This window comes from Salvelinus fontinalis, chromosome 24 (assembly GCF_029448725.1).
Source record: "Salvelinus fontinalis isolate EN_2023a chromosome 24, ASM2944872v1, whole genome shotgun sequence".
In the NCBI taxonomy this organism is placed as follows: Eukaryota; Metazoa; Chordata; class Actinopteri; order Salmoniformes; family Salmonidae; genus Salvelinus; species Salvelinus fontinalis.
This window is the reverse complement of record NC_074688.1, coordinates 45024855-45037304: the sequence shown is the minus strand read 5'-3', so window position 1 is coordinate 45037304 and position 12450 is coordinate 45024855. Positions and strand designations below refer to the sequence as shown.

Genomic DNA, 12450 nt, shown 5'->3' with positions numbered 1-12450 from the left:
TGTCTCCTTCTATAGCCTGGTCCCTCCTCCTCCTGTGCTTTGTGACACCAAGCCCCTCCTCCTGTGCTTTGTGACACCAAGCCCCTCCTCCTCCTCATGTGCTTTTTGACACAAAGCCCCTCCTCCTCCTGTGTTACACCAAGCCCCTCCTCCTGTGCTGTGTGACACCAAGCCCCTCCTCTTCCTGTGCTGTGTGACACCAAGCCCCTCCTCCTCCTGTGCTTTGTGACACCAAGCCCCTCCTCCTCCTGTGCTTTGTGACACCAAGCCCCTCCTCTTCCTGTGCTGTGTGACACCAAGCCCCTCCTCCTCCTGTGCTGTGTGACACCAAGCCCCTCCTCCTCCTGTGCTGTGTGACACCAAGCCCCTCCTCCTCCTGTGCTTTGTGACACCAAGCCCCTCCTCCTCCTGTGCTTTGTGACACCAAGCCCCTCCTCCTCCTGTGCTTTGTGACACCAAGCCCCTCCTCCTCCTGTGCTGTGTGACACCAAGCCCCTCCTCCTCCTGTGCTTTGTGACACCAAGCCCCTCCTCCTCCTGTGCTTTGTGACACCAAGCCCCTCCTCTTCCTGTGCTGTGTGAAACCAAGCCCCTCCTCCTGTGCTGTGTGACACCAAGCCCCTCCTCCTCCTGTGCTGTGTGACACCAAGCCCCTCCTCCTCCTGTGCTGTGTGACACCAAGCCCCTCCTCCTACTGTGCTGTGTGACACCAAGCCCCTCCTCCTCCTGTGCTGTGTGACACCAAGCCCCTCCTCCTCCTGTGCTGTGTGACACCAAGCCCCTCCTCCTCCTGTGTTGTGTGACACCAAGCCCCTCCTCCTACTGTGCTGTGTGACACCAAGCCCCTCCTCCTACTGTGCTGTGTGACACCAAGCCCCTCCTCCTCCTGTGCTGTGTGACACCAAGCCCCTCCTCCTCCTGTGTTGTGTGACACCAAGCCCCTCCTCCTCCTGTGCTGTGTGACACCAAGCCCCTCCTCCTCCTGTGTTGTGTGACACCAAGCCCCTCCTCCTCCTGTGCTGTGTGACACCAAGCCCCTCCTCCTCCTGTGTTGTGTGACACCAAGCCCTCCTCCTCCTGTGTTGTGTGACACCAAGCCCCTCCTCCTGTGCTTTGTGACACCAAGCCCCTCCTCCTGTGTTGTGACACCAAGCCCCTCCTCCTGTGCTTTTTGAAACAAAGCCCCTCCTCCTCCTGTGTTACACCAAGCCCCTCCTCCTCCTGTGTTACACCAAGCCCCTCCTCCTCCTGTGTTACACCAAGCCCCTCCTCCTCCTGTGTTACACCAAGCCCCTCCTCCTCCTGTGCTTTGTGACACCAAGCCCCTCCGCCTGTGCTGTGTGACACCAAGCCCCTCCTCCTGTGCTGTGTGACACCAAGCCCCTCCTCCTGTGCTGTGTGACACCAAGCCCCTCCTCCTCCTGTGCTGTGTGACACCAAGCCCCTCCTCCTCCTGTGCTGTGTGACACCAAGCCCCTCCTCCTCCTGTGCTGTGTGACACCAAGCCCCTCCTCCTCCTGTGCTGTGTGACACCAAGCCCCTCCTCCTGTGCTGTGTGACACCAAGCCCCTCCTCCTGTGCTGTGTGACACCAAGCCCCTCCTCCTCCTGTGCTGTGACACCAAGCCCCTCCTCCTCATGTGCTGTGACACCAAGCCCCTCCTCCTCCTGTGCTGTGTTACACCAAGCCCCTCTTCCTGTGCTGTGACACCAAGCCCCTCCTCTTCCTGTGCTGTGTGACACCAAGCCCCTCCTCCTCCTGTGCTGTGTTACACCAAGCCCCTCCTCTTCCTGTGCTGTGTGACACCAAGCCCCTCCTCCTCCTGTGCTGTGTTACACCAAGCCCCTCCTCCTCCTGTGCTGTGTTACACCAAGCCCCTCCTCTTCCTGTGCTGTGTGACACCAAGCCCCTCCTCTTCCTGTGCTGTGTGACACCAAGCCCCTCCTCTTCCTGTGCTGTGTGACACCAAGCCCCTCCTCTTCCTGTGCTGTGTGACACCAAGCCCCTCCTCCTACTGTGCTGTGTGACACCAAGCCCCTCCTCTTCCTGTGCTGTGTGACACCAAGCCCCTCCTCCTACTGTGCTGTGTGACACCAAGCCCCTCCTCTTCCTGTGCTGTGTGACACCAAGCCCCTCCTCCTACTGTGCTGTGTGACACCAAGCCCCTCCTCTTCCTGTGCTGTGTGACACCAAGCCCCTCCTCCTACTGTGCTGTGTACACCTTCCCACAATCCACAGACACCAAGCCCTTGTCACTGCCACTCACAATAAAGATAAAATAGAACTTCTCTCTGACAACAAGCGGTTGAAACTCGCATATTTTGCATTTGAGGTTTGGTCCAACAGAATCAGTCATATGGAGACGAAAGCACAATAAGAGACATTGTTTGTCTGTAATAGAGGAGAACGTAACCATCTCTACCGATCCCCTTTTTATGTCTCAACTCCCAAAATGTAGAACAGAGGAGACCTTACCAAAACGAGAATATCAATGAACATGTTGTGGAGAAATGAACGGTTCGTTTCTGTCGCGGGACCATTTCAGCCACCGATTTATGTGCTTAACGGTCCAGTCTGTGTTTTATAAATTTAGCGATGAGCATTAAAAAAAAAAAATACGCATTTATATAAGGAGCTGGCAACTCGTTTCTCATATCTTACCCAGAGGGCCACTGGATTTCAACATCTAAACAACGTGAACAGGCTGTGTTGTACAAGCCGTTGGAGACAGACAGGACAGGACGGTGTACTCATAACAACTGATTACCGACCTCGTTAGCATGCAAATAGATCCAAATTGGCTAGACTTTAGATATAAAAGAGGAGCTGGCTACTCACTGGCACGTGGGCTTGCGAGATTATTTATGAGACCCGTGTTAATGTTCTAGAATGCCTGTTACCAGAAGGTGGACATTATGAGTAGTTGTGCATTGATCTGGTTAATTAAAAAAATATATATATATTTATGGTATTTTCATAGACAGACTTGAAAGCCAGGTGAGTGAATATTGCAACAAAACAAAAAAAAACTGGTTAAACTATTTTGATAAAATAATGATTAGATTATGGTTGTGGAAGGCTTATCTATATTCAGCCTTTGTATACATTTACAAGCCTTGAATTCATTGGATTAACCCTGATGCTTTGAAACTCAGTGTATTGCCCTTTAATTGTGCAACAATGATTATTTAAAAAAAGGGTTCCCTACTCAAACTAACCTCCTGAATCCCCCCTCCTTTAACCAGTGTAGTAACAATGACTACGGTTACATGCACACAATAATTATATTATTATATTATTATTATTGATTATTGTGGATAGTCAGATTAATATAATAGTTCATTTTAAAACGTTTACACGCTTTGCAAGGAGACGAGTTCCCTAATAATTCTGTTACCATGGACACATCTGATATCAGGCTACCTGATCCTGTTACCATGGACACATCTGAAATCAGGCTACCTGATCCTGTTACCATGGACACATCTGAAATCAGGCTACCTGATCCTGTTACCATGGACACATCTGAAATCAGGCTACCTGATCCTGTTACCATGGACACATCTGAAATCAGGCTACCTGATCCTGTTACCATGGACACATCTGAAATCAGGCTACCTGATCCTGTTACCATGGACACATCTGAAATCAGGCTACCTGATCCTGTTACCATGGACACATCTGATATCAGGCTACCTGATCCTGTTACCATGGACACATCTGAAATCAGGCTACCTGATCCTGTTTACAGGGACACATCTGAAATCAGACTACCTGATCCTGTTACCATGGACACATCTGCAATCAGGCTACCTGATCCTGTTTACATGGACACATCTGAAATCAGGCTACCTGATCCTGTTTACATGGACATATCTGAAATCAGGCTACCTGATCCTGTTGGCATGGACACATCTGAAATCAGGCTACTTGATCCTGTTTACATGGACACATCTGAAATCAGGCTACCTGATCCCGTTTACATGGACACATCTGAAATCAGGCTACTTGATCATGTTTACATGGACACATCTGAAATCAGGCTACCTGATCCCGTTTACATGGACACATCTGAAATCAGGCTACCTGATCCCGTTTACATGGACACATCTGAAATCAGGCTACCTGATCCTGTTGGCATGGACACATCTGAAATCAGGCTCCCTGATCCTGTTACCATGGACACATCTGAAATCAGGCTACCTGATCCTGTTGACATGGACACATCTGATATCAGGCTACCTGATCCTGTTACCATGGACACATCTGAAATCAGGCTACCTGATCCTGTTACCATGGACACATCTGAAATCAGGCTCCCTGATCCTGTTTACATGGACACATCTGATATCAGGCTACCTGATCCCGTTGACATGGACACATCTGAAATCAGGCTACCTGATCCTGTTACCATGGACACATCTGAAATCAGGCTACCTGATCCCGTTTACATGGACACATCTGAAATCAGGCTACCTGATCCTGTTACCATGGACACATCTGAAATCAGGCTACCTGATCCTGTTACCATGGACACATCTGAAATCAGGCTACCTGATCCTGTTGACATGGACACATCTGATATCAGGCTACCTGATCCTGTTACCATGGACACACCTGAAATCAGGCTACCTGATCCTGTTACCATGGACACATCTGAAATCAGGCTCCCTGATCCTGTTTTCATGGACACATCTGATATCAGGCTACCTGATCCCGTTGACATGGACACATCTGAAATCAGGCTACCTGATCCTAATTACATGGACACATCTGAAATCAGGCTACTTGATCCTGTTACCATGGACACATCTGAAATCAGGCTACTTGATCATGTTTACATGGACACATCTGAAATCAGGCTACTTGATCCTGTTACCATGGACACATCTGAAATCAGGCTACTTGATCCTGTTTACATGGACACATCTGAAATCAGGCTACTTGATCCTGTTACCATGGACACATCTGAAATCAGGCTACCTGATCCTGTTGACATGGACACATCTGAAATCAGGCTCCCTGATCCTGTTACCATGGACACATCTGAAATCAGGCTCCCTGATCCTGTTACCATGGACACATCTGAAATCAGGCTCCCTGATCCTGTTTACATGGACACATCTGAAATCAGGCTCCCTGATCCTGTTACCATGGACACATCTGAAATCAGGCTACCTGATCCTGTTTACATGGACACATCTGAAATCAGGCTCCCTGATCCTGTTACCATGGACACATCTGAAATCAGGCTACCTGATCCTGTTACCATGGACACATCTGAAATCAGGCTACCCAGGGACTTGGATAAATGCAGAAAATTACCAAATCAAAATAAATGTTCTACCACAGGGAGCATCTTATTTTTGGGAAGCATATTTTATTCTGAGTTCAGACATATAACGTTTGCATGTGAAAACTACTTTGAGACGGATACATTCAATTGTTTCGAACTCTGGTCAGATACGCCGCCGGAACTTTGATCAAAATCGAATCAGATGTTAATTGGTCACATGCACACGTTTAGCGAAATGCATATATATTTTTTTTTTTAGGTTCCCCTTTCTGCAAAATCTGTGTCACCATCGGCCCAAGAGGGCATCTTTCTTAACTAATGGCGCGAGACCAGGGTTCAGATCCCACCAGTTAAGACGTTGGTTTCCAGACCGCGAGGTCAGGGTTCAGATCCCACCAGTTAAGACGCTGGTTTCCAGAGCGCGAGGCCAGGGTTCAGATCCCAGTTAAGACGTTGGTTTCCAGAGCGCGAGGTCAGGGTTCAGATCCCACCAGTTAAGACGCTGGTTTCCAGAGCGTGAGGTCAGGGTTCAGATCCCAGTTAAGACGCTGGTTTCCAGAGCGCGAGGTCAGGGTTCAGATCCCACCAGTTAAGACGCTGGTTTCCAGAGCGCGAGGTCAGGGTTCAGATCCCACCAGTTAAGACGCTGGTTTCCAGAGCGCGAGGTCAGGGTTCAGATCCCACCAGTTAAGACGCTGGTTTCCAGAGCGCGAGGTCAGGGTTCAGATCCCACCAGTTAAGACGCTGGTTTCCAGAGCGCGAGGTCAGGGTTCAGATCCCACCAGATAAGACGCTGGTTTCCAGAGAGCGAGGCCAGGGTTCAGATCCCAGTTAAGACGCTGGTTTCCAGAACGTGAGGCCAGGGTTCAGATCCCACCAGTTAAGACGCTGGTTTCCAGAGCGCGAGGTCAGGGTTCAGATCCCAGTTATGACGCTGGTTTCCAGAGCGCGAGGTCAGGGTTCAGATCCCAGTTAAGGCGTTGGTTTCCAGAGCGTGAGGTCAGGGTTCAGATCCCACCAGTTAAGACGCTGGTTTCCAGAGCGCGAGGCCAGGGTTCAGATCCCACCACTTAAGACGTTGGTTTCCAGAGCGCGAGGTCAGGGTTCAGATCCCACCAGTTAAGACGTTGGTTTCCAGAGCGCGAGGTCAGGGTTCAGATTCCACCAGTTAAGACGCTGGTTTCCAGAGCGCGAGGTCAGGGTTCAGATTCCACCAGTTAAGACGCTGGTTTCCAGAGCGCGAGGTCAGGGTTCAGATCCCACCAGTTAAGACGCTGGTTTCCAGAGCGCGAGGCCAGGGTTCAGATCCCACCAGTTAAGACGCTGGTTTCCAGAGCGCGAGGCCAGGGTTCAGATCCCAGTTAAGACGTTGGTTTCCAGAGCGCGAGGCCAGGGTTCAGATCCCAGTTAAGACGCTGGTTTCCAGAGCGCGAGGTCAGGGTTCAGATCCCAGTTAAGACGCTGGTTTCCAGAGCGCGAGGCCAGGGTTCAGATCCCAGTTAAGACGCTGGTTTCCAGAGCGCAAGGTCAGGGTTCAGATCCCACCAGTTAAGACGCTGGTTTCCAGAGCGCGAGGTCAGGGTTCAGATCCCAGTCAAGACGCTGGTTTCCAGAGCGCGAGGCCAGGGTTCAGATCCCAGTTAAGACGCTGGTTTCCAGAGCGCGAGGCCAGGGTTCAGATCCCAGTTAAGACGCTGGTTTCCAGAGCGCGAGGCCAGGGTTCAGATCCCAGTTAAGACGCTGGTTTCCAGAGCGCGAGGCCAGGGTTCAGATCCCACCTGTTACATACACATGTAGCCTAACACCCTTCCCTCCATGAACCAACTTCACTCACTTCTCTCCCTCAGGGTTCAGATCCCACCAGTTAAAACGTTGGTTTCCAAGGTTACTCACTTCTCTCCCTCAGGGTTCAGATCCCACCAGTTAAAACGTTGGTTTCCAAGGTTACTCACTTCTCTCCCTCAGGGTTCAGATCCCATCAGTTAAGACGTTGGTTTCCAAGGTTACTCACTTCTCTCCCTCAGGGTTCAAATCCCACCAGTTAAAACGTTGGTTTCCAAGGTTACTCACTTCTCTCCCTGCAGCTTGTTGGTCTTCACAATGAGGTCCTGGGTCTGATCCTTGGCTGCCTGTTGAAACACACAAGAGACCCGTAAGTAATTCAAGTTCTTCACAGTCATCTCAGCTGAAAGAAATTAACCAAATACAACTGTAGGTCCTTAGGCTGAAAAATAATGTATGTGTCAAAAGGCCCGGATCTAAAGTAGGTCACTATATAGGGAATAGGGAGCTATTAGAGACACAGCCCATGTCTGTTTTGGAAGTGATTTACAGTAGTTAGATACCTTTAATCTGCTGGTCATCTCTTAACAACAGGTGATTTACACGAGTTAGACAGATATTTTTTTATTTAACTAGGCCTACCCCCGTCAAACTCTAAACCGGACATCGCTGGGCCTATTGTGCGCCTCCCCTATGGGACTCCCAATCACGGCCGGTTGCGATACAGCCTGGAATCGAACCAGGGTCTGTAGTGACGCCTCTAGCACTGAGATGCAGTGCCTTACACGGCTGCGTAGCTCAGCAGGCACCTTCGATCAGATATACACTGCTCAAAAAAATAAAGGGAACACTTAAACAACACAATGTAACTCCAAGTCAATCAGTTTGATTTCACAGAAGTGTGATTGACTTGGAGTTACATTGTGTTGTTTAAGTGTTCCCTTTATTTTTTTGAGCAGTGTAGTTGAAGTCGGAAGTTTACATTCACCTTCAAACATTTAAACTCAGTTTTTCACAATTCCTGAAATTTAATCCAAGTAAAAATTCCCCGTCTTAGGTCAGTTAGGGTTACCACTTTATTTTAAGAATGTGAAATGTCAGAATAATAGTAGAAAGAATTATTTATTTCACATTCCCAGTGGGTCAGAAGTTTACATACACTCAATTAGTATTTGGTAGCATTGCCTTTAAATTCTTTAACTTGGGTCAAACGTTTCGGGTAGCCTTCCACAAGCTTCCACGAGCTTCCCACAATAAGTTGGGTGAATTTTGGCCCATTCTTCCTGACAGAGCTGGTGTAACTGAGTCAGGTTTGTAGGCCTCCTTGCTCGCACATGCTTTTTTCAGTTCTGCCCACAAATTTTCTATAGGATTGAGGTCAGGGCTTTGTGATGGCCACTCAAATACCTTGACTTTGTTGTCCTTAAGCCATTTTGCCAAAACTTTGGAAGTATGCTTGGGGTCATTGTCCATTTGGAGGACCCATTTGTGACCAAGGTTTAACTTCCTGACTGATGTCTTGACATGTTGCTTCAATATATCCACATCATTTTCCATTCTCATGATGCCATCTATTTTGTGAAGTGCACCAGACCCTCCTGCAGCAAAGCACCCCCACAACATGATGCTGCCACCCCCGTGCTTCACGGTTGGAATGGTGTTCTTCATCTTGCAAGCCTCCCCCTTTTTCCTCCAAACATAACGATGGTCATTATGGCCAAACAGTTCTATTTTTGTTTCATCAGACCAGAGGACATTTCTCCAAAAATTACAATCTTTGTCCTCGTGTGTAGTTGCAAACCATAGTTCGGCTTTTTTAAATATATAAATATTTAAATAAATATGCATATATAAATATATATATATGGATATAAATATGAACTGTATCGAACAAAACATACATGTATTGTGTAACATGAAGTCCTATGAGTGCCATCTGATGAAGATCATCAAAGGTTAGTGATTCATTTTATCTCTATTTCTGCTTTTTGTGACTCCTCTCTTTGGCTGGGAAAATAGCTGTGTTTTTCTGTGGCTATGTACTGACATAACATAATCGTTTGGTGTGCTTTCGCCGTAAATCCTTCTTGAAATCAGATTCACAACATGTGTAGCTTTAATTTTGTGTCTTTCATGTGTGATTTCATGAAAGATTGATTTTTATAGTAATATATTTGAATTTGGCGCGCTGCATTTTTCTGGCTTTTGGCCATGTGGGACGTTAGCGACATTTGTGGAGTGGTTAAAAAACAAGTTTTAATGACGCCAACCTAAGTGTATATGTAAACTTCCGACTTCAACTGTACATTCAATCTGCTGGTCAACTCTTCACAACAGGTGCTTTACAGTAGTTAGTTAGATACCTTCAATCTGCTGGTCAACTCTTCACAACAGGTGCTTTACAGTAGTTAGTTAGATACCTTCAATCTGCTGGTCATCTCTTCACAACAGGTGCTTTAGAGTAGTTAGTTAGATACCTTCAATCTGCTGGTCATCTCTTCACAACAGGTGCTCATGGCCTGGACGTCCTCGTGCACACTCTCAAGCTCCTAGGAGGAAGCAAAAACATGTCAAAGACAGTCATTCAATCAGTCTGTCTCCTTGCTGTATCTCCCTACTGTGTCTCCCTGCTGTCTCCCTACTGTGTCTCCCTACTGTGTCTCCCTGCTGTGTCTCCCTGCTGTGTCTCCCTGCTGTCTCCCTACTGTGTCTCCCTGCTGTGTCTCCCTGCTGTGACTCCCTCAATCAGTCTGCAAAGGTTATCAGGGCTTCTTGAATTTCACAAGCAGAATTTAACAAGCAAGAAGCCATATAACTATTTGTATTACACCTGTACCAGTGTTGTAGTACTCGGAGTCCAGGACTCTCTGACTCAAGTCTGATTTTCATGGCTTGTGACTCGACCATTGGTGATTCGGACTAGTGACTTGTATTTGCACTTGAACTGGATATAAAAGGGTATTTATGAGTGTGCATCAGGCTACGACGATGAGCAGAATATTAGCAGCGAGGGTTCTGTTCTCTAGCAGTGGGAAGGCAGCACCGCACCCCGGCACACTCAGCATACATCAGCTGGTGAGCTGCCATGATCGTGGGCAGGCAGGCTCCGCCTCCAGCTCCGCCTCCAATCATAGGCTACGCATTGCGCAAGCGATTCTCTTTTTGATATTGAAAACAAACACTAGCATTGAGTTTAATAGTAAACAACAGACTAGCTGCCATCTTTGAATCTGCTGTCTCGCTCTACCCTCCCACAGCCAGTTCTGACAAGTCTCCCTTTAGTTTTCACTCTGCAACCAAAAACCGACACAAATATCAGTGCGCAACTACACAAAAAAAAAAGTAACAGAACCAGATATACCATTCATTTATGTCGTAAATAAGTAGTGAAACACAGTTATTGAGTAGAACTTGTGAGGTGGTGATGAATATTAAATTACTTTTTACATTTTTTATTAGAGTTGTAGATATTCTGCCATCTGATGGCTACTAGAAACAATTTCATAATAAGACCTAGTATAAATTGATGGACTCGTGACTCGACCTTCAGCCATAGGGACTCGGGACTCGTGACTCGAGCACAGGGGACTTCGAACTTGACTAGAGGTTTAGTGACTTGACTACAACACTGCATTGTACTAGCTAGCTAGTAGTGAGCTGAAATGCAACGTCATTACACCTTTTTAAAACGCCACAGAAAATGACACTTCCAGGTTTAAAAATGGCAGCTAACACAATTTACGCCAACATCTCAGTTCGGTCGCTAACTTTATTTCGAATTTCAAAGGACCAACCCGATCTAATATCAACTAAATCACGTAATTTGAAGAGATTAAGAAAGTCTGATTTAGCTGATTAAACCACGCACATATTGCTATCTGATTTCACATCAAGTACAACAAAGTGCTTTAAAGGCATATGCATTCAGTCCCCCCTGTAGTCTAAAGTCTAAGTTAAACTTTCAACTAGCTACCTCTTTGACATCTTTAAATATCCTGGCAAACTCTTCGTTGATGTTCAGGCTCCGTCTCTCGATGTCCCCCCGCAGGTTCCGACGGGTCCGAAGACTGTTCTCTGTGAAGAACACCGACAGAGCCTTCAGAGCTTCCAACATCTCCTACAATACAAGAGGGATGGTTATCAATGCGACGTTGGCTAACACTGGATCGGCTAAAGTTGGCAAATAAATGACATGCCGTTTCTATTACTAAATGTAGTAGCGCTCGCCCCGTTTGTAGTCCTTCAAAAAAACTGAAAAGAGTTATCCATGGCTCGTTAATTAAAGCCTATGGAGAAATGAATAGAGTTTTTGGGATAAACACTGTAAATAAGGTCTGTGGTAAACACAGACCTAGATCTTTTTCTATAACGATAATAACAGTCAGATAACATTTATGAATTACAAAGCTTTTAATGTTCTTGCTTTGATTACATAAATACATCAACATTCACAGTGACGTCAGTCGACGAACAAAACGTATACTATTTTACCACAGACCTTATTTTAGTTGTTCATAAAGAGCCATGGCGTTGTTAGCCTCCGTTTGTGCTTATACAGAGATGTCAATACTAATGCTCTCTATGGAACAATTAGGAATGAGATATCAAATGAAATACAGAAATCGGTTAGCTTGCTAGATAGGAGATCACAAGTGCTATATATATGCGTTCCTCCTAGCTAGCGTTGAGATTTGACCAGTCATTTTCATCAACGAGGACTCGACTTGGTCTTACCTTGTCATTATCTAGCCTGGTCTCTAGAATCTTATTGAGTTTCCTAGACAGTGGGTTATTCTGCTGAGAAGGCACATTGCCACTGTTTTGAATTAAAGCGGTTTCAGTTGACATTTCGACTTTATTCTCTGACATTGTAAACAATCCTCTCCACGTCAACCAGGAAGATGTTTGGTGCGTCGGCAATAAATGTCCGGGTAGATACATAGAACACAAAGGCAGGAATAGTCCTGCATTGTGTAGTACAACCCTTATTATTACCAGTAGTATACTTTATTATTCGATTACAGAGTAACAATTTATGTTGTGTGCATGAACCCCTTATAGATTATATTATTCATATTGGTTATATAGTATGTCGGTTATAAAGAAAATAAAGGTAAACAAAGAAAATACATGGGATTACTTTTTTTTTTAAATAGATCTTCCCTAGAAAGACCAACATAAATAATCTTGTGAGGGGTATGAAAACCCCAACAATGACACAGAATGAATACATTGGATAGCTACACAGTCAAATATATTATTGCATTACATTGTAGAGGAATTGGATTGTGTCCTGCTCCGTGTTCACTCTAGACCTCTCAGAGGGAAACAAAGGTTATGACTTTCAGTGGTCTCTCTCTCTCTCTCTCTCTC

At 46.5% G+C, this 12450-nt stretch overlaps 1 protein-coding gene across 2 annotated transcripts in view; it reads right to left on the bottom strand.

Moving 5' to 3' along the window:
- cog6 (component of oligomeric golgi complex 6) overlaps positions 1-12009 on the bottom strand; it is a 121677-nt gene extending 109668 nt beyond the window's left edge. The window contains exons 1-4 of one of the 2 annotated variants that reach the window (XM_055880786.1): positions 11812-12009; positions 11051-11194; positions 9555-9626; positions 7366-7424 (exon numbers count right to left, since the gene is read on the bottom strand). In XM_055880786.1, the coding sequence (XP_055736761.1) occupies positions 7366-7424; positions 9555-9626; positions 11051-11194; positions 11812-11946 (410 nt within the window). In that variant the 5' untranslated portion in view covers positions 11947-12009. Of the gene's footprint in view, positions 1-7365; positions 7425-9554; positions 9627-11050; positions 11195-11575; positions 11753-11811 lie in introns of those variants that run through there. The other variant, XM_055880787.1, reaches the window with a different exon arrangement.
- Between the last annotated feature and the right edge of the window lie 441 nt (positions 12010-12450).